The 23,028-nt window shown below is 39.1% G+C and overlaps 1 protein-coding gene across 6 annotated transcripts in view; it reads right to left on the bottom strand.

The window, feature by feature from the left end:
* The window catches only part of LOC115433362 (serine/threonine-protein kinase TAO1-like), a 31,675-nt gene extending 10,238 nt beyond the window's left edge, over positions 1–21,437 (bottom strand). The window contains exons 1-12 of one of the 6 annotated variants that reach the window (XM_030154730.1): positions 20,772–21,437; positions 19,362–19,440; positions 6,146–6,395; positions 5,629–5,700; positions 4,255–4,356; positions 4,111–4,156; positions 3,836–3,932; positions 3,609–3,722; positions 3,016–3,107; positions 2,030–2,123; positions 1,392–1,473; positions 5–172 (exon numbers count right to left, since the gene is read on the bottom strand). In XM_030154730.1, the coding sequence (XP_030010590.1) occupies positions 5–172; positions 1,392–1,473; positions 2,030–2,123; positions 3,016–3,107; positions 3,609–3,722; positions 3,836–3,932; positions 4,111–4,156; positions 4,255–4,356; positions 5,629–5,700; positions 6,146–6,277 (999 nt within the window). In that variant the 5' untranslated portion in view covers positions 6,278–6,395; positions 19,362–19,440; positions 20,772–21,437. Of the gene's footprint in view, positions 1–4; positions 173–1,391; positions 1,474–2,029; positions 2,124–3,015; positions 3,108–3,608; positions 3,723–3,835; positions 3,933–4,110; positions 4,157–4,254; positions 4,357–5,628; positions 5,701–6,145; positions 6,396–19,361; positions 19,441–19,573; positions 19,641–20,205; positions 20,690–20,771 lie in introns of those variants that run through there. The other 5 variants (XM_030154731.1, XM_030154735.1, XM_030154733.1 and 2 more) reach the window with 5 other exon arrangements.
* Between the last annotated feature and the right edge of the window lie 1,591 nt (positions 21,438–23,028).

Here is a 23,028-nt window from a genome sequence, read left to right as displayed (position 1 = left end):
ACACCTCGTCTCCATCCTGAGCTTCTGCTGTGGGGCCATTGTGCGCCTCCTGAAGGAGGATCTTCTTCATTTTGCGATACTGCAGGTTGTCCAGTTCTCGCACTGCATCCTTGGTCCTCTGAATAAGGTCCATCAGCACAGAGTCTGGACGTTCACGTTGCAGGAAAGCATGCTGGCAGGAAGGAAGGCAGACATCAATTATAGACTGGACAATACAGCTGTTTAAACACCAGCCTCTCATTCTTTTATTTTAGTCCCTTCTGATGATTTATCTTAACATTCAACTTTAAAGTAAATGAAAAAATATTGTTATGAAGCAGAAATGGCATCATATTTGTCTTCAAGTCTAACTAACAAAGACTAAAAATCTGCCAAGTCACTGAGTAAAAAAAATCCACTGATTCTAAATACATTTACTGGCACTGGTTATATACATGAAAAGGTTTAGATTTATGTTTATTCAGCGATCATCCATAGCACAGAAAATGCAAACAACGAGGCCGATTTTAAGTCAACTGACTTAATTACTGAATAATGTGGAGACTGAACAGGCTTAGACAGAAGCTAAATACTTATATACGCCTCACCTATATTCAAATCAAAATCAGTTTTAGGATACCTATCATAACAGCAAAACTCATTCCTGCTTGTATCCCTCAAAAATATCTTTCCAAACCAATGTTTTGAAAACCATTAATGAATTAAACATCTTTAAATGCATATTTGTCATTCCATAATTTGACTTCAACAACAGTAATACATCTATTTATACATTCAATGGCTTTTTGTACAGTATACATACAAACACTTCTGAAATCATACCTGCTTTCCCGTATCGTATTTTATGTTGGCGTGTCTGTAAATGCACCTGCTATTTGTTCTGACTATTTGTGAACATGATGTTGCTAGACCAGAACCGCACATCAAGAACACAAAGTAATAACGTTTGTTGTAGTTAAGGACGGGCACTGTTTATGAACTTGACATTTTACATAAAACAAAGATGTTGCCTGCAGTGCTGCCGTACCCCAAGGAAAACATCCATTAGCAACAGTGAGTCCATTAGTGGGCTAAGTGACAGCTGCTCAGTTACTTAACTATAGATGCAGAACTCACTTCTCCTGAGTAATTATGTCTGTGTTCCATCTACAAAAAACAGCTCTGTTTCTGTCTTTGTACATGTTCTCTGTGTCTGTGTGTGTGTGTGTGTGTGTGTGTGAATCCGGAAGTGGAGGATTAGTGAATCAAAATAGAAGCTTAGGGGGGGCAGACCGCAAACATCAGAGAGATTTATCACCAGAAGGTTTGACAATCTCCATCTTAACACACTGACCCTGTTTCTCCATTTCTTTGCAGTAGAGAACAGTATGGATTTATGTGTGTGTGCTTACACCCAGCATGTCGTCCGAGTGGGGTCTGTCCTGCGGGATTTTCTGAAGGCAAGAATCAATAAAGTTTCTAAAGTAGTCCGTCCTAGAACAAAGATGGTAAAAAAAAATAATAATAATGGGTTAAAGCAAAGCAAAGAGTTTTAAAAATAACCGTCAACGCTTGAAATTAATGAACACACGCACATACTGTAAATTTCTGTGGTGGAAAAACCCATAAATCATATCTGACACCCTCTATACCACGCTACCAAGAATTGTTGATTTGCTTGCACCTTTCTTGGCTGAGAAATTATAATAACACCTCTTCCCACAAAAAAAGGAAGGTAAGTAAACTGGAAGCAAAGCATTTTACTCCTCATTTGTCTTATCAACTCACAAACATTGAGGATAGCTGTATCACACTCTTAACTGGCTCCTCTCTAATTTTAATGGTGCTTTAAAACCAACTGGCCTGCACAACACAAGCCTTCCCAATAACTTCCAGTGGCTCACTTTATGTTTCACTGCTTTAGTAAGGTGCTGATACAGTAGTTACAGACATGGCCTTCACGCATTATGCATTCAAATAGATGTAATAATGATCAAATTAAGTGAATAAAAAGGCAACAATATCAGAGAACAGTCATTTGTCAACTCACCATTCACTGGATTGCAGTGTGGGGCTTTCATTCTGCGCTATGTGGTATAAGGCACTCATTGCATTCATGTTAAATAAGGGAGGTTTTCTCTCCGCTGGAGCACAGAAGAAAAATATAATTAAAATGCAGAGTAAAGAGACTATTAATATCTTAATCCATTCCATTACAGTGTGTTCTGTCCTATAACTGTAATAATATCTATGAAAAGTGTAAAACAAGTGAGTTTTAATGATTAATATATAACAAAGTGCCTAGTGTCACAGTACTGTGGCACTAACTTTCTCATTTGTCTATTACCACAGAGCCAATCAGCATCCACGTTATATCATGTGTAGACTGCTAACCTATTACCTGTCACCCTGCTGCCACAGTACTGTGGATGTGCATGTGCCTATCCGGTTACAGGAAAAGGCTTGAGTACCAGTTACCAGAACTTTGGGGATCCTTAAAGTTTTGCATCTGGGACCCGTTCTCCAAAAATACCATTTCAGGGCACCAACAATACCAGTGTCATTTGGACGAAAGGCCGAAATGATATTAAACTTTAGCGGATTGACATAATTTCGTTGTTGTGCGTAAGGGGCATATATGCCATATATCACCACAATACTGTGGCAACAAGAGGCTAACGAGTTCATGTAACGGCACTCCTATTTTTGAGGCTACAGTCTACGTCTTAGGCATAGGGGATAACCGGATTATAACAACGGGCTGACAAAAGAATCTGCATCAAACACAACACATCAGTGACGCAGGATGTAACCCTGTTACCCCTCGAAATGCCCCAAAAAATAGGAGTCTCCTCATGTAACAGTATCCATGATTGGCTCTGTGGCAACAAAATGTTGTTACTGCTTATTGTCACAGTGCAAATGCTAACATTTGATTGGCTCTCTGGCAATAGACAAACCGATATTTTGTGCCACATTACTGTGGCAGAAGCCATTGTCTTAATATAAACAGAGGAACATGATATTACTACTTACCTAATTCTATACATGTGATCCCCAAGGACCAGACATCCACCTTCCCATCATATTGGCCCTCATCCATGGCCAAAATCACCTCTGGGGCCATCCTGAATCGAGTGTAGGAGAAAGATTAATTTAGTTAAGGAAAACAAATGCAACCTTAGTTGTGGCTCTACTTCCTAAAATTAAAGAAATTGTTAGCAGAAAAAAAAAATTCAAACAGTAATAGCAACTAGGAGCAGTACAGTACATTAATCTGAGCAGAACTCTACAACACACAAGCTTTGTGTTCAGTGTTTTAGTACAATACAGTGTTAAACCCAGCATGATTTGTCTATAAATGCAATGTAATGAAAAGCTATTATCCTCTAGAAAATCTTTCACTTCTTCACCTGCACAGTCCATAACAAATCACAAAAGCAACTATATTTGAATGTTGCTCGCCACCATTTTACCTCTGTGGGAATATGCAAACAGAGGCAAATAGTTTCCATGAATCAGTGCTTTATTGAACAGACGATTAGAGGCTATTGGCTTTAGCTAAACATTTAACATGAGATAGCTTACAAAGAGGATCTGTGTGTGGTACAGCATCAGTAACCACTTACCAATAAGGTGTTCCAACGAAAGAGTTGGCAGGGGAGGCGATGGAGGCAGAGCCGAAATCTGCCAGTTTGACCTGCCCCGGCTCCGTCAGCAGGATGTTACCTGCCTTCACATCCCTGAAACAAACAAGGTTTACGTTTGTGTGTGTGTGAGCAGGGAGATATGTTGGGCATATAGTATTTGTAGAAGCTTTCAAGAAGCAGTTACAGAGGATGTCAAAATGACTCACCTGTGGATCATATTGTGGGAATGAAGGTAGGCCAGCCCCTGCAAAGCACCATGTGTAATGGCAGCAATCTCTAGCTCTTGTAGAGGTTTTTTATGAACTGAGGGAGGACACAGGTTTGGCAGAAATGAACATCAGCTGCTTTGGACACATTAAGGCCTTCTTTTCCAGTTAACTTGTGAGCTTTGAATTTCAGCTCCAGATAAAATGCTTTACGTATACGAAACTCAGTCTGACACAATAAAATGTGGAACAAATTGATTTTGTGCTTTTCTCACCTTCTAGTAGATCAGAGGCTGAGCCCAGACAATACTCCATAACCAGCTGCAGAGAAGCAAAATAGATCAAAGAGAATAAAAGTTTATGGAAACAGATACGCCGGTGTGTACAGGCTGATACAATCTAAACATCAGTTGACTCACCCATGCTGTGTGCTCTCGGAGGTAACAACCCTTGTATTCGATGCTGTTTGGGTGCCGGATCCTCTGGAGAAATTTCACCTCCTTGATAATATCCTGCCATTTCTGTTGAAACAAGAAATTACTTAAACGTTACCGTTTGTATTCAATGCCGTCTCTGCATAGCATGTGTGTATATGTCAGAAGAAGGCTGTCTTTCAGTGTAAATAGGAAGAAGGTGGTTTGTCTTCATGGATTATATGTAATCTCATTATGGCTAATCTGAAATCATGAGCAGAGTGAACTCTCTGTATCTCTAACAGTGAAAGTGAGCACACAGGATAAAAACCATGTGACAAAATGTTTGTTGTGCCCGTTACCACAAAAAAATACTGTAAACTGCTACTGTGTGTATCTCTTGCACAGTAGTCAATGGCAGCTGGACAACTGCTTTGACTTGATATATTTCTCATGTAATTTGTTTTAATTTTATTTGAGCTAAGAGGTTGAATTTCCCTTAAGGGATGAATGCAGTTAATCTAAATGAATCATATTAAGAGTCAAGTTTCTGTCAGATTATTTTACCTGGGCTGACTTCAAATGATTTTAACACATTCAGATCCACAGCCGTGTTGTTAAGCATGGCAAAGCATCTCAATCAGTGATCTAAGATGACTTCAATACAGGGTTACTGCAGGCTTAAACAAGTTAAATGTATGACTTTTTGAGACTATTATGAATAAAAGATCCATTTCATCTACATATGGTATGAAGGATAAAAAAAAAATAAAAATAAAAAATAAAACAGTGTCTGGCTTTGCTGAACTTTTTGACACGAATGCAGAACATTGAGTATGGAGCTGTTTACTGGGGCTTTTTACTCCTCCTTTGTGTTTTTCTGTTCTTCCAATTGACACTAATACTTTCCTACCCCTGGTTCCTATGTGACCAAAACAATTATTTTTAACAGGTTTCTACCAAGAAGTGAATGTATGGTTTGTGATCCTGTTGAACTTGCACCTACTAATATTAAAGTAACCTTAGAAAAGCTATTTTATCTTGGCTCTGTTTTTGTTGATGGGGGAGACACCATGTTAGCCCACACACCACAGCGTGAGCAATACCATTTTAAAAGTTAGGCATAAAAGGAACAGTAAAATTCATAATCCAATCAACTCTAAAACCTGTCAAAATATTCTTTAGGACATTGTGAGGCCTTAAATTCACATTACATGATTTCTAGAGACAAACTGCATCCGTCTTAAATAGCTTGCATTGGGAAATTTGTTTGCATAACATTATTTACCATTAGATAAAAAAATATATGATAATTACTGATGTTAATGGTAAAATAGATTCTATGTGACGTTACAAATACTGTTATTGCTGCTCTCTCACCTCATTGGACTGTTTCCCACTGTAGGACATCTTCTTGATGGCCACCACCTCATTGGTGCGCACATCTCGTGCCTGGGGAACACACAGCACACACACAAAGCGTCAGCATTTACATCAACCATAACATTCAGCGCACACACCTCTGCTCTTTCACATGTGTTTTTTCAGATGTCTTGCACTTTTGTTCTTGAACAGTGCATTCACTGTGGTAATACAATCAGATCAAAAAGTCAGCGTGAGTCACATCTTTGCAAAGCAGTGCTACCAAATGCATCTGACTAAATCAGAGCTGTACAAATCATGGTTGTTCTTCACTGAGAAAAATCAAACAGCCATGCCAGGTTTAGACCACTGACGCAGCTGAATATTTCATAATCTTGAATTAGTGCTTTATTTACAGAAGGTAAATAAGACAATCAGGCAAACCTAAATCTAAATTGTGCTTTATAATCTTTGAAATTTTCACACGCATTTCTCTGCTTTTCATGAATCAATATAAAAGGCATAGTTCCCATACAAAGTAGACTGCGCCAAAGCTGCCATGTCCAATCTCTCGGAGGTCAGAGAAAAGTTTCTCTGGGTCTTCTTTGAAGAACAGCTCCGCCACCTCTGGATCCTTCAGGCTTCCTGCCCTTACAGAGGAGGGCATCCTGGTTAATGTAGTCCCACTCAAAGGGGATGGGACTATCTGGGAGCTGAGTTACGCCAAAGCAGCTGAAGATTCATCTGCAGTAATGGATGGGCCTTAGGAACCAGCACATGGGCACCTAGATGGATAAATGAGGTAGAAGGGAGCAGAGAGAGAGATAAGACTGTTAGAGTGAACAGAACAGAAAACCGTGTGAAATCCTTTGACTAGGCTGATTTGAGTTGGAAAAAAATATCTGAACTAAAAACTACTGGTCAAACTTTGAAGGGATAGACTACAAGTCTAAAAGTAGGTAGGTAAAGTAAGTCTAAAACATGTGAACCTTTGTCATTCTGAGCACAGAATAGAGAGCCATTAAGTCGTATCAAAAGGACATGAAAATAAGTGTCAATGTCACACTGTAGGAATGTGTCACAATGACCTTTATAGCCTTTAAGGACTAACACCAACCATTAACTTTTCCAATTCCCACAGTCTGTTAACTATAAGTTATGTAATTTATTGCCTAATCTCCAAATAACAAACCGAGAGGACATAGACAAGTAAATAAAGATAGAGAAGCAACCAATCTTCACTGGTGATAAGGTTGAAAGTGTACAGTAGAAAGTGAGTCAGTTAACTATATGTTACCAAACACTAATAAGTGTTGATTCTCTCTAATATTCTCCCTTAATAAAAATAATAATCAAAAAAATAAACATGGCCTAGTGCTTTGAACAGTCATTTCTACCTCTCATCAAACTCCCAAATGCTGACTTAATATAAATCGGTTAATTGCACAGTCATCACAAGTGCATAAGTTCAGATCGCTTCAGCAATTATCGCAGATCTGTAAGCTACTGGGATGACTGGGCAACGCTCACGGATCGATTTCATGTCCACTGCCATGAGGTAGCCAAATGTAATGAGGGAGGAGCTCCATCTGATGATCAATCAGATGACCTGGGGTCAAATGATATTGTGTACTCTGGCACAGATGCATCAATTTTGCTCTAGTTAGTTAATGTGAGCATGCTTGTAAGAATAATTTTCCTATGTGCTTATGCAAAGTCTGTCATCAGGAAATGGTAATAGGTCATAGTTGTGCTCTGCATATTACTATTCCTACATTTGCCGCACTTGGCATATTTTCATACAATATAGCAATATGTGTAAGATATGTATATCCCACTGTATACATAATGCTTATTCATATTTTAACTCCAGTATAACTTTCCACCTGTTGCTGGCTGCAGATCATTTTGGTCCATATTTGGTTTGATTTTTGCCATTTCATTATCAGCACATCCCAGCAGTCTGGTGTTTCAGAACTACACTATCAACCATTCAGGCTGAATGTCACAAGGTCTGTCTGCCGCAAAGGCTACCCTGAGAAACAAATGGGTGAAACTCTTATATCATGACACAAATCCCTTAAGGACAACAAATATCTAGTGAAGAGAAGTTAAAGCCTGTTGTTCGGAATAAACTCATGTAACACTTACAGAGCTCCAATCTTATTTTTCTGGATGTTACTGAACAGAAAGCCATTCACACTCTGTCTAATTTTGTCATAATGCCTAGAGCTTTATTAGATAAGCACTGAAATGTTGCTTAGTTGTTAAATGTATCCAAACAACAGCGAAACACTTCCTTACAAGGCTTATACACTACTGTATAAAACAGTTAAGTTTCACCTTCAGTTTGTTTAAAGAAGGTTACAGCAAAGCATCACTGTAGGGTAGATATAAACACTATAGATCTTCAAGTGTAGGGATGTGTGTGATCAGTTGGTGACATGCACAATGGATTTTAGTTGAGATATGATGGCTCTGGAACCAAGTATGAATCTGTGACACAAAGGTGCACAACGTTTTGTTATTCTACCTAGGTCCTCTACAACGTTTACTTATTGAAATTTAACTGGTTGATTTAAGTGAAGTTCATTTTTAAGTTTATATACAGTACCGTCACAGCGTTCACAATGTACCCAGATATTTCCCACGTATTTTTTAATTATTCCCAAAGAAGGCATGAACTGCTTCATACTAGGGCTGCATGATATTAGGAAAACACACAATATGCAATAACTTGAATATTGCAGTAACGATAGGACCAGCGATATTTACATATTTAATGTTTTTCTTTACTCTACTTGCTGCCAACTAGGGCTGGGTAAAAAAATCGACTTGATCAATTTTGGATCAATTTCATTTTGCGTAATCGATTAATAGTGGATGAGATTGATTTTTCAGAGCAGGACCGTGAGAAAACGAACCGGATACCACAGAAGTGCAGCTGCTCCGTCTTGCGAACCCCTCGGGAAGACAGGGTGTTTTGGTCTCGTTTTGGTTCTGGTGTGGGAGGGACGCAGAGGATGGGTGGGGAAAACCCCTCCGTGGGAGGTCCTCTCGGCCTCAAACTCGAACCCGCAGTGTGGAGGAACTGGCCAGCGGAGGTGGGTCGCAGAAGCCAGTTGTTCTACAAATATTAACTTCAATCACCTATGGCCAAGTTTGCCGCGTTTCCAGTATGTAGAACCAGCTCGGTTTGACTTGGCTCGACTCGGGTACCAGGTACTATTCCTGAAGACCGTTTCCATTACAGGATACTACCGACTTTACAGTACCTGGACGTCATAGCGATGCAGTGCGTTACTTCCATGTCGTCTGCTCAGAGAGTCGCTGATAAACTCGCTCGTTGTGTGTTGTCTCGTCAAGCTCATGCTGAATTTTTACATCAGCCACCAAAGACTGAATCTCGACCAACTGTGATGTAGTTTTGCCGGCTGTCATCATGTGGATTAACCTACCGCTATATTAACTGTAAACTTCCACATCTGTTTTTTGTAAAATGGCGGGTCACAGAGACAACTGTCTGACCAATCAGTGGTCTGCAGTGTTTATATGTCACCTTTTAGTATCTGGTCCCCCGTCTTGGAACCTCAGCGGAGGTGATACCAAAAAACTAGTACCGGGTACCAGATTCCAGGTCCTTTTTTTGTAATGGAAACGCAAAAAGGCCGAGCCGAACCAGTACCATGTAGTGGAAACACAGCATTAGAGGAATAGTAAAGCGGCAATCACAAAGCGCTGCTCACCCTCCCCCTCCAGTGAGTTTCTTGTACCAAGGGCCCAACATGATTATGTTTCAGGGGGGCCAAATTGGTAGTGGTGCCCCAGGGTGATAGTAATGTGCCTTAAGGCTAGAAGTATCAGCCATAAAACAGAATAAAGATGATGAAGAAGTCCGTCCTGAGCCACTGTAGAAACATGGCAATGTTACTGTCCTGTTCATTATTTAAGAGAAGATTCAGCTATTTACTGCAGAAATGTCATATTTATTTTACTTTCTAATGTCTGTATTGATTCAGTGTTGCATGGCTGCAGTAGTCAAATAATCAGGTTACAGCTCAAAATTGTACTTTGGTATCACTAAATGAATCTGAATCAATCAATACTGAATCAAATTGATCGAATTGAATCGTGATTAATCGGTTCAGAACCTTATGAATCAAAATTGAATCGATTAAGGAAACTGGCCATGATACCCAGCCCTACTGCCAACATAGACTGATGCAGACAATTAAAAACAGAAATGCACTGTTTCCATTTCAATATTATTTTTATTGGGATAAATGCAGCTACACTTGCAATGCTGGCCATAAATCACCTTGGCCCCTTAAAACCTTTTCTGCAAATGTAAACAAACTGAACTTGAAATACATAGACAACTTACAGCATTCAAAATTTCTAATAAATTTAAACAATCATTTAACTCCAACTGCAATATCTCAACTTAAACTGGTAGCCTTTTTTCTAACCACTAATTTCATGAGCCAAGGTGTTGCAGACTGGGGTCTTGTTTGCCTCACTCGACTCAATACCCTCAGCATCTGATTGGCCAAATATGTTTAACTATCAGAGTGTGAATGCACGGCACAAAAAATGTAGGCTACATTCTATTGAAATTTAAGTAATCTTTGCGGTAAGTGTTGATATCATGATAATGAATTTTTGATATATCATGTAGCCCTTTAGAGCAGGACACTGACTTTAACCATGAAGTGAAGATATGCCAGCCCTATTAAACAGGAAACATTAACAAAATAAAGTAAAATACCTATATAGCCTACATTCTACTTTGAAAGAAAAAGTTGTATCTAAAGCATAAAGAATGTAAATTGTACTTAAACCAGATAATCTCTGGTAATCAGATAATCTATTTTATCTACAACAGTGAAAAACTATCACTCTCAAACCTAAACAAAAATATATTTATCAGTAGTGTGAACCAGACTGGCTGCAACCTGACAAGCCAATCAATACATGTGAATAGTAATAGAGTATAAGCAACACAGATGTGACAGTTTTGTTGTTTGACAAGACTAAACAATGCAGAGAAGATGATATGGGTGCATGCCACTCCGTAAACACAGTGAATTCGATGTATAATAATTTTAACACATCTCCAAGACCTGAATAGTAAATATTTCGTTTTGTCAACAAAGTAAATCCATCGCTGCAACTGGTACAAAATACATTGATACACCAACAACAAAATGATGTTACTAATTCACTGGTGGAGTCAATACTGAAGGATCTACAGCCACAGTGGTTATATGTATGGATAAAGTCTGAAACTATGAGATCTATCACACGCCAAGTCCCAAATATTGGAAGAGAATATTTACGTCAGTGACTTAATTATTTACTGCAGGCAATAACAGCCATGTACGGCGTCAACATTTCCTTGTAATTAATGTGACAATTACAACAAAAAGATAAAACAGTGGCTGAGACAACAGTTCGCCTCCATTTAGGAGTTGTATGATTAATTGCCATTAATTAAAGCTGCATCTACCCAAAGCTATGTTCTTCCACATCTCAAGGGATTAAGGAAAGGAAAGGCCTCATTTCCTTTTAACTGTTAGCCAGCACAAAACTAGTTTTTCCTGATGCTTCATGGAAGGTAATGGAGTGACATTTTGTGTTGTAGATCATTATAAATCCATTCTATATTGTAAAACCGCTCATCTATACCCACGAAACTCTCTTCAAAGTTTGTACCGTTTACTGTTTTAACATGTGAAAGACCTCCCTGCATTTTCTCTGACATGACCTCGAGAGCTATTAAGGTTAAAAAAGCTGAGAAATAACATTATCATCACAGGAACGACATCATTATCATCGGTATTTGCTCAATGAGTGTGTCTGTTATTTTACTGTTTCCAGACAACGTGCCTCACTTTTCATTTTTCTCTCTGAATTCATCTTAACCTTCACACTGGTTTCTTGATTAGCAGGCTTTTTTTTCTTTGAGCAAATGTGTTAATTTGTCAGAGCAGGAAATCCACTGGTGTATGTAATAACATTTACGGTGGCATTGATCCAATGACATACAGCAATTAATATCAATAGTTACCCCTATGTTTGACTTTGACAGGACAAAACGTCTGTTGAAAGTTATGTTTATGCCTCACTACTTCCCCCTGGTTATGAGTTTCCTCCCTGGGGACCTGGTAGGGCTGGGCGATATGGAAAAAAAAAAAACATATCAGGATAATTTTTTTCATATCAGACGGTATTGATATGTATCACAATATAAATCAAATCACTATTTTTGTCAAGCTTAAATTTTCCGTTACTTATAAGTTAGTTGTGAAGACATCAGAGGGTTATTTTTATTCATTCATTATGTGAACCCGCTTTATCCTCACTAGGGTCATGGGGGTCACTTGGAGCCTATCCCAGCTACATAGGGGCGAAGGCGGGGTACACCCTGGACATTTCACCAGTTCATTGCAGGGCTGACGTACAGAGACAAACAATCACTCTCACATTCACACCTATGGGCAATTTAGATTAACCAATTAACCTATCAGTGCATGTCTTTGGATTGATGGAGGAAGCCGGAGTACCCGGAGAGAACCCACGCAGACACGGGGAGAACATGCAAACTCCACACAGAAAGGTCCCACCCCCCGTCGACTGGTGTTGGAATTGAACCCAGGACCTTCTTGCTGTGAGGCACAAGTGCTAACCACTGCACCACCATGTCGCCTATTTTTATTTAAATATGATTTATTTTCTGTCAGAGGTTGAACATGACAGATGAGCTGAAGAACATTATACAACTGTTTCAGATAAATAAAACAGGTGCAGAAATTTAAAATTAAACTTAAAGTCTGACCAGTAGGCAAAAGCTTTCAAGTTTTAAAAGAGAACATAAACAAAACAGACCATCTTCATGAAACAATGCCGGGGGTATATACATGAGAGTGCGTTCCATGACTGCCAAAACTGGCGTGAACTGAAAATGAAACTTAACATGCTTTGAACGTCTTACTCCCGGCTTCTATGCCGCATCCTACTTTTCAGTAACCTGGTCGCCCAAGTTCTCGGTCAAATTTTCTCCCGAGGGAACACTCATCATCTCCTGTTGCAGCCCAAACATTAGCATCTGTGCTGCGGCTGCTCTTACGTCAGTGCTATGTGCGTCATCTTAACTTGACATGGCTCTTGCATGACTGGTTCGGTGCAATGCTACTTAATTATGATTGGCTATTCTTATGTCTGTCAAAACATGGATAATGAATTCTATCGAAACTGTATCGAACATGTCTCATATTTCAAATCGAGGAAAAGTTATTTTGTGATATATATATAGTTATCGCTTTATTGCCCAGCCCTAAGACCTGGTGAGGTCTACCTCCTGGTTTGGAAACCAATGCATTTAGAGTGACCCTTGAAATCTCAGCTACCTGCTAGGACTCATTCCAACACATTAATGTTTGCATTCAACTGACACCTCTATACACCATGTATGCATATATACATTTTTATTTTTATACATTTAAATTAGCATTAAATCAGTGCCCCTTGGTCTGTCAAATCCCTATAGCACCTTCAAGGCTGTCATTTTCAATTGACTGGTAACTTCTTTTAAGGACAACTCAGTTTCCTTTTGTCTGATGCTAGTGTTTTCCCTAAGTTTGTTGTAGACATTGGTACACAGGTGGAGAATTTGTGGGTCCTTGCACACGTTCAATAATGCCGCATAAATTGTTAAACAATTAGGTGAAAAAGTCCATTTTTGTGCTGTTTTGTGGACAATGCTCTTTGAGTTGATTTGCTTGGGTATCAAAGAAAATACAGATACTAATTGCTTCATCATTTTGACATATCTATATTATTTTCAGTTCACACATAAAATACTGAACTGAAAACTTTAAAGGTGCGGGAGACTTCCATCACCAATTTTTCATCAAATCTGTAAAACCTCAGTCATAGCCTAAGTATCACAAATCCGTAAGTCTGTCTGTGATTACTCACCTGAATCTCTTCCCTCACGGTGAACAATTTCGAAGTGCCATCCACCATAAACACTCCATGTGTTTACAAACAGAGCCGGGAGGTAACTCGGGCATCTTCAGAATTTTGTTGCGACGTGCACTGTGGGAAGCGGAGGCTCGCACCACCGCCTGACAGCGACAGCGCATCGATATGATATTATATGGATGAAACAAACACAATGCAGAAATGGCTGAAATGTGGAAATGGTTGAAGGGGAGCAGAGCAAGCAGAGCTCCACCTGGCAGCTGCAAGAAACACAACGCGGAAACGGCTGGAGCTCCACTTCCTTTAGGCTGTTTCTGCATCGTGTTTGTTCCATCCATATAATATCATATGGTTGCGCTGCTGCTGCCAGCCTCTGTTTCCCACAATGCACGTCGCGACAAAATTCCAAAGATGCCCAAGTTACCTCCCAGCTCTGTTTGTAAACAAATGGTTTGTTTATGGTGGATGGCACTTCAAAATTGTTCACTGTGAGGGAAGGGATTCAGGTGAGTAATCACAGAAAGACTTACGGATTCATCATACTGAGGATATGACTGGGGTTTGACAGATTTGATGAAAAATTGGTGACGAAAGTCTCCTGCAGCTTTAAGAATTCAGAAAATACCACCATGCATATAACAGAAGTTTAAACTGCAGCCTTTGCGATCATAAAATTGCATTTGGATAAATTGTCTGGCTTCAATTTGGAAAAGCCGGAGTAGATATTAAACAAATAATGCTCAAAATGTATAGGATCCTGCCTGAGAAGTTAACTATAATCATATGATGAAAAAAAAGTTACGCAAGCAGGTGCTCTCCATGTTGACTGATCATTCATTTGGCTTTACCATCTTAACTGTAGGGAAATCCTGCTAATGTTTAAGTTGATATTGACTTTTTCAAAAACAGTCGGCAGCAAGAAGTCATTTCAGTTTTACAATGTTATGAAAATTAAAAAAAAAAAAGTTACAACACAAAATGAGGGTTTTCTACATTTTACCCTATTTCCTGTTGAAATTAGTTCAGTCTTCGGTGTCAAAAAAGAGGCCTAGTTACAATAACATTGTTCTGCCCAATTCAAGCTTAGGTTTTTAAAAGGTTCTTCTAAGGTTTTACAGGTGCAGACTGGTATTCAGCAGGCTGTCATGAAAAAACAAAGCAAAAGTAAAAAAACAAAACAAAACACTGCATTCTGTGTGACTTGCCAGTTTTTCAAAGTAATTTTCTATGATTTTTTTGTTAGTATGAGAGAAAGGACGGTTCACAGTGCTCCATTCTTTATAAGAAATAAAACTAGACTTGACTTGTGTGCGCGTTTATAATTGACTAGATAATACATAGGGAAAAAAATAAAAACAATCAGCTGATAAAAAGCTCTCCTTCTCACACCAACACACATAGCGAAATAAAGTGATGAACACAAAGTCACAAGACTGAATCTGATAGAGCTGGACTGGATGGCAAGATGTGCGCGCACACACGCCATCACAAAGAACAGTGTGTTCAAGAAATGCACCAATACTTGTTTTGCTTTACTGCCCGAGAAAATAGATTCCCTCCCCGTGTGTTTTCTGAATTGATTTGGTCTGCGCTACGAAAAAAAAAAAAATAAATAAATCATAGAGAGGTCTAATGAAGAGGATACTGATACAAAAAAATGGAGTAGTGAGCAGTGTCATAGAAAGACAGAAAATTAATTAATAATCAAATGTATGTGCTGGTTGTCATAGTGAGAACCTTCGAACGCACAAGTTTGACAGCAGAGGAGTAACTGGGAATATGTAACGGTTTGACAAAATTCAGAGCAAAGACAAGAAAGAAAATCATGAAAAATGTAATGGCTGATAACAGCTCAGTCTCAAATGTGCTTATCTGTTTCTTCATCTTTTTGGGTTATCAATCATCACTTGCTTTAATTTACCAACATTAATTAAACTATACAATTTTTCTTAAGGAGCATTTAATTTTTCTTGTATAATTTCAAATATGGTGGTAATACTGTGGGGTTGTGAGTCCTGTATATCTTAATTTTACCATTTAGGCTTTAAAACTACAAGAAGTGGCCTAGAAGACAAGTTCTATGTAATTTTATTAAGCGCTTGTTTTGACAAAGCACCAGTCTAGAAGATACTCTACTGACTATTATTCACATCAGGAAACAGGCAAATTATGAAATTTGAGAAGGTGAGACGAGTAAATGTTTCATTTTTGCTTCAAAATTCCATGATCTATAGATGAAACAATCACAACAGTTTCTTATCTTCATTTTCCAGTTGACAAATGGACTGATCATTGCTCTATAATCTCATTTTGAGATTTCCTTGTATAACCTGTAATATGTAGCATATAGTATGTTGACAAACTGCCTTGATCCATGATTAACAGCCTGTGGTTTCTATGAAGAGGACTCCGATCAGATTCACTGTGAAAACCCTTGCGCTTAATTTCAAGTTTAGCTCTCATTTTCTGCTTCCCTATAGTGACAACAGTGTGCAACAATAGATACACCTTTGCCTTAGAAATGGAGTTAGACAATATCAAATAAAAACCTAATCCCGGCACAACACAGACTCAAACTTCACTGAAGGACACATAGATTTCCCTACTTCTGTCTTCGTTCAATCACATACAATGAACATGATGAAACAAACACAAAGTCATATTTAGAATTAACTCCAATAAATGTGGCAAAATCCAATACAGGCCTAGCTAACAAATAAAGACAATCAATGACAATTAGATGTATAAAAGTAAAATCTTATGACAATGAGAATCCAAAACATACTGAATTTTGTTACCTAGAGGCCACCTTAAGCAAGGAATTTTCCAAACATCAGTGCTTTCTAATGGACGAACTATCCAATGGTGACTGTTTGAAAATAGCCTTAAATCCAGTTCAGCCATTTGTTACTTAACAGCTGACATGCATTCATATCAGGTGTGCATAATACGAGGAAAAAGTGCAATGTGCAGTACAGAGATGTAGATATATATAATTAACAGACTGACTCTGAAGTCTTTGCCAAATTTTAATGTGAGAGTAATTGATGGTTCACTGGGGCTGCCTCTGATTGGAGGATTACTGTGAATGTATGGCCCATGTGTCCAGGGCTTCATCTGATTGGTCTAACCTTTGCATGCTGTGTGTGCGCAAATACATTTTTTTTCTGATTCAGTGCATTTCAGGCAGTCTTGTGATGCATTTATCATCCACGTTCATATTACACTGACAGTGAAAACGCTCTTTATCTGTCAGCACTTATTCATATAAAGATATACGTGTAAGAAGTTGGCTGATGTATCGGGGTAACTCTGTGAAAAGGTTCTTGTTCAACTAGCCATTCTCTGGTGAGACTATTTACATTTTTATGATCTTTTAAGTAAACCAAGCAAACACCCACTGTAAATTTCATGTTGGGTCTCAAAATACACTGCAACATACATAGAGAAAATTCACCTATACAGAACCTTTAAATGAAATAATGACTTAAATTTTCAAAAACACTGGCAAATGTGTTTATCTGTAGGAGAATCACCTATGTACAACACCTGAAATGAGATATTATGAAAGACACCAGCCCCAGGTCAGTCACAGAGGTGAACCAACACAACACTACACACTTCACCAAGTTTAGATATAGAGATTAGGGATAAACATGTTATAGGCCATAACTGATTATTGGACCCATTGCTTATGTATTCAAACTCAGGATTATCTGTGTTTGTTTTGTCAGTTAAAATAAATGGACTGATCTTGAGCAATGTCACATTCACAACATCTGATCAGTGATACTTGAAGAATAACAGCCTACCAACAGTGAAGCAAGAATAAAACATTCTTTTATTAAAAGACAACACTTTATAGTGAGTGCTGCATTGGCTCAAAGAAACAAAGAAGCACAAAAAATAATGGTGAGTGAATTTGGAAATCAGTTGCTTGGTTAGGACAGGACTAGATCAAATGAAGTTTAATACTATTCAATGTCTTTTTAAAAAACAAACAACAGGTATCCCAGAAATGTGAAACGCAAAACAGCTGTCAGAAAAAGCCCAAGGCATTCTGATTATAACAATAAAAATCCTTTACAGCCTAATGGATAAACTAATGTGTTTCCACTATGAGGAGTCTTCATCTGGGCATAAAATAGACATGTGTGCTCAGTTTAAAACTCAATTAGTCATGTGACACTAGCCATGTGGCATTTAAATTAGGTCACAGAAAATATACTACAAAATAAAACCAGTAAAAGACAAACACTTATTTACTCATGAGTACGTATGATATCTAATCCATTCATGTTAAGTATGAAAAATGACAAATAGTTAAGAAATGTGTGTTATTTATTTGGCAGCTTTAAGGTATTTTGAACAAATTACAAGCTAATGTTCCTCTAAAAACGTAGGCTACTTTAAATTAAAAATTTAAAAAGGTATATTAATTTCATATATAACCAGTAATATTGGTCTTATTGACTCCTAACAATCATAGAGACCTAAAAATTAAAATATGTCAATGTTAGAATGTAAATACAGAGGAAAATAATGTTCTGCATCACAGTTGCTGGTACAGAGACAAAGTTAATTTCATGACCTACATGTGCACTGATGTTCAAAACGGCTTATGCACCATGTTTCAATCCCTAAAGTTGGAGGGTGGGCTGCACACTGTACCACTTCCCCAACTGATTACGGATTGAGGCTTTCGCTGTGAGGAGGAAGTGAAAGTTCTCTGGTGACCCAATGTCAACAACAACACATCCCGAAGTGTGGTGCTAGAGATGATGGTGACCGAGAAGAGGAATGGAGTGAGCAAACACTAAGAGGATTTGACCCATCCCATGGCTCACACAGAGCTCCATTTACACTCTTCCTGTTGGGATAAATCCCATGAACATCCACGACAGCCCAAGTTTCCTCTGAGCAAAGGATACTTACAACAGTGACACATTTTTACAGTGAAACACCCAAATACCCAAGAGTATAAAGATATGCTGCATGGAGGTTTTACAGCCTGAATTTATGCACATAACCTGTATAACATCTCCACAGACTCAAACTGATATGGATCAAGTTGACACCTGAAAAGAATTTTGAACGTGTCTGTCTTTCCCCTGTTTCTTCATCGCTTTCAGTGTGACTCATCAAGTATGTTCTGGTTTTTGAGTATTCTGTAGCCAGACTGAATCTGACCTAACCAGATGTTTAAGAGCTCCTTTTAAGAAACAGTTCCTATCCCATGTTTTTATATATACATATATACATATACATATATATATATATATATATATATATATATATATATATATATAAATTTTTTAAAGTCAAAATTGACATTGTCTGATGTTCTTTATCTTATAAGTTGTTGCCACTGACTAGTTTGTCAATGGTTGTTTTAACTAACCAGTAAAAAATGATGCCTTTATTTGATTCATCAGAGTTTAGATAAAAGCTAATCGAGGTCTAGTCATTCTAGTCAATACCTTTAACTATAGGTCATCTAATATTATTAATTTGTACACCATACATTATGAAGTACTGACACATTAAGTTAACTAACCGGTTTAAATCTAGACCAAGCAGGGAAGGCTTTCTTCAGAACTCTAATCCATTTTTCCTGGGAGGCACTTAAAGTCATTACGCAGTTTTCCCATATCCAGTAGCCACAATAAGGAGACTGGTGACTGATAATCACACAGAGAGAAGAATACAACTTCGCTGAAGCTTATCCTACATCAAAATGTTTAGAGAGAATAACAGCTGCGTACCTCTCCTCATCAGCAACCAGCAAGTCCTTGAAAGTGAAGAAAGGAGGGAGCTGTTCCAGCCTGTGAATGTACTGTTGTTCTGACAAGCACGCAGAGATATAAATGAACAAACGACAGGTGTGAAGATCCTAACAGGTTACAGGGAATGTATTAAAGCTGGGACAGGCAGGAAGGAGACACAGGTGACAGCAAAAGAGGAGGACAAGACGTACCTGCCTTTCAGATACAGTCACAAGGCTGCATTGATAATATGGACATAATGTTCACCTCTGTCTGAAGAGACTAACAACAATACAAGCTAGACTGGACATACTGCAGCACTTATTTGACAAACGGAGCCTGCATATGTTGCACATGAACCCTAAAAAGCCTAAATCATCGAATGATGTGTGGGTGTTTGTGCATATTAGCCATCAAACCTAGGAAATCCGACAGACGGAATTTGACAGATCACTCCAACAGAGCGCAATGCATTTCATTGAGGAACATGTCATAAAGAAAACATCTGATCGTGATTTCAAAGTGTCTTAAATCCTTGTGTGGCTGAACTGAATGTCATGCATAAGTTAAGCGGCGAAGTCACAGATAAGCCCAGCAGAAGAGTAGCTCGCTGAGTGATAGCCAGTGTTACGCAATATCAACACAGAAAACTGAGGAATGCGACTCACGCCAGTGCACAAAAACAGCCATCAGCGGGCGATGGATGCAAGCTCTGCTAGTCAGCTCCACCAAACAGGCACACAAGCACTGATCTGTCACTGTCCAGGCTAATGCCGCCTGTAAACACAATACGAGGGCATGTAGGTCCAACACACACAGAGGAGGTTTGACCAATGTCACCTACCGTCACCGAACAAGCTTTATCCACAGTATGTGACTCTGGTGTTCCCTTACAGATGGACAAACTTCCACAACAGACACTTCCAAAGCCGAGTTTCACTTACAGCCACAGTGGACAAAAACAAAAATGAGGGAGTGGCACTGCTTGCTAACGATAGTTGCATAAAGCGGATTAGCCAGCTAACGTAGCTGGCTAACGCTTCTTTACGTTAAGCAATAGGTTACCAATATTTACAAGAAACCTAAACACCAACAATTGAGCTCGCTAGCCCTTCTTCGCTTGTAGCAGAAAAATATGTATTTTTAACAAGCAAAAATAATGAGGTTTTTGTGCTAACGTGGTTCACTTAAGTTAGCAAGCAAAGCAGACTAAAATCTGTCGACGCGACACACCATTCAAGTTGTGACAGCAACTTTTGGTTAGCTAACGTTAGTGAATGGCAACCAATCTGACTAGCTTGAAAGCTAACCAAGCAACCAACCAACCTCTACTGCAGCATGCAAGTTAGCATTAGTGACCACATTCACACATCATTGGTTAGCTTAAAGCTAAAGTTGGCATCCACTCACCTTGTCCAAACGAGTCCACACAGGATCAGAAGATGGATATGAAGGGTTGATTAATCCAGTCACCGTAAACACGGCACAGCACAGCGGCTGTCGCTAAATCACAGACGAGCCAGTGCAGTCAAGAGAAACCAAGGAGCGTGAATTCGCTAGCAAGCAATTTAGCAATGCTAATTCGCTATTCTAACAACTGTACAATTGCCCTACCCAATACTGGCGGTCACGTTGACTTCAAGTATTAGTAAATTAGTTACCATAACCTGCCGCTAATGTTGTCATCCGCGGTGGCCGGCCACGGGTAATAAGTGATATGAGCGTGAACCAGGCTGACCTGGTTGACGACTGTCAAGCCTTACCGCTAACTGTCACAACGAGCTGCCTGGCAGGCAGGCTACTGGCTAACTAGGGAGCTGCTAACGTTAGACAGTACCTAGCAAAGTTTCTCTTCGGTAGGCAGGTCCCTAAAAATGGCGGCGAGCAGAATCGCCTCTTTTCCTCGGAAACAAGGAGCACACTGATCGAAAAACACACAATGGGAGCGGTGCAGTCAATTTTATCTGAAACGACAAAACACGTGTGACAGATTTGTAGCGTCTTGTTGATGCTGTCCAGCTGCACCCTACAGGGTAATGTCGCCCCCTCCTCCCTAATCTCACAGCTTTGTGCTGTACTATCCAACAACTGCAAGTACTGATGCATGAGGGCTGGATGAGAGAGAGAGAGAGAGAGAGAGAGAGAGAGAGAGAGAGAGAGAGAGAGAGAGAGAGAGAGAGAGAGAGAGAGAGAGAGAGAGAGAGAGAGAGAGAGAGAGAGAGAGAGAGAGAGAGAGAGAGAGAGAGAGAGAGAGAGACTTGTATATGTTTTGGCTTTTCTGTTTCACATGGCAGTTGAATATTTAATCTTATTATTATTATTTTAAACCAAGCAGTGAACCCTACCTTTCCCTCTTGCCCTTTTACCTCAGGAGTGTGTGTGCTTTTATGCACTTCCAGTCACTGAGCACCTGATGCAGTTTGCCTCTATCAACAGCCAATGGTTAATTTACAATGAAAAAAACATTGACCATAAAGGTTTTCTGTACTTCACATTCATAACAGGTGTCAGAAAGACAGTCATGGTCCAGCAAAGCTCCCATGTCATCAGGGCTGGACAAAACAACTACCAAGTTTCCCAGTTATGTAATAAATCAATTACCAGAGACTTAGTGACAGAATTTCACTGAATACACTATTAACTAAAGCATATCCTGCCTTATGAGCCAGTGTGGGTGCCAGTTATCTAAAGGGTCAATGCCTTATTTAACTAATGACACAGCAAAAAAGTACCCTAGTGTGAGTCCATAAAAACAACCCTCTCCAGCTGTGTCTAAAATATTCTATTCATTTATGTAATCACTTCCCTTGACAGACTTGTTGATTAGACTCCACAAAGAGCTGGGAAGGCACGTGGGATCTGTAACCCTGCAGAGCCCATGATCCTGACTGAAAAGACTACCTGGTTAGATGACATAAAGTGCAGTCCACCAGTGAAAGCAGATTTCAGATGATCAGTAATTCGTGTAAGTGTCTCTGTTCACATATGCCTGACTCGCTGGGTTTTAACAAATTGTGCATTCTCAGTAGCAGTCTGTTTATATTGTGGATTTGTTTCCTAAAATACACCGTCATTTTAACATCATCTTGTGGTATCAGTTGAGCATTAAGATGATCTTATAGATGAGCACTAGTATTTTCTGATTCACATATGCATACAATTTATTGAGATGTTCTTGATACATCGTATCATGACAGACCTGACAATGAATGTGACAGGATTAGAAATGTAGCTGTAATCTGCACTGAGAAAATATAGGATGTATGCGATGTGCATGGCAGCAGAGAGGTTAAAGATGAGCATTCCACAACAGGCTGCAGGCACAAACCAATCAGCTTGCAGAGTGAGGCTCAGAGGACTTTGATTGGTTGCCTGGTAGCCCTGTTGTCATGATGATGGGAATCAGGTCCAGCCTGTGTGGTCTGTATCCAGGCACAGAAGTATACTGAAGCCAATGATATGGATGGATGTGCTGGAGAACTTTATGTCCCCGACACTCAGACTGTACATGTATATATATATATATATGCTGTATGTATGTGGGCATGAATCCCCTGTGTAATTTCCCACACATGCAAGCATTATTCAAGTTCACATAGAGTATATTTTTAATCAGTGTGATTTAATACATACTACAAAGAAGAATCTTTGCAGATGATTTTCTGTG

This window comes from Sphaeramia orbicularis, chromosome 14, assembly GCF_902148855.1.
Source record: "Sphaeramia orbicularis chromosome 14, fSphaOr1.1, whole genome shotgun sequence".
NCBI classification, from domain to species: Eukaryota; Metazoa; Chordata; class Actinopteri; order Kurtiformes; family Apogonidae; genus Sphaeramia; species Sphaeramia orbicularis.
The sequence above is the reverse complement of the archived record's forward strand: the minus strand, read 5'-3'. Positions and strand labels throughout refer to the sequence as shown.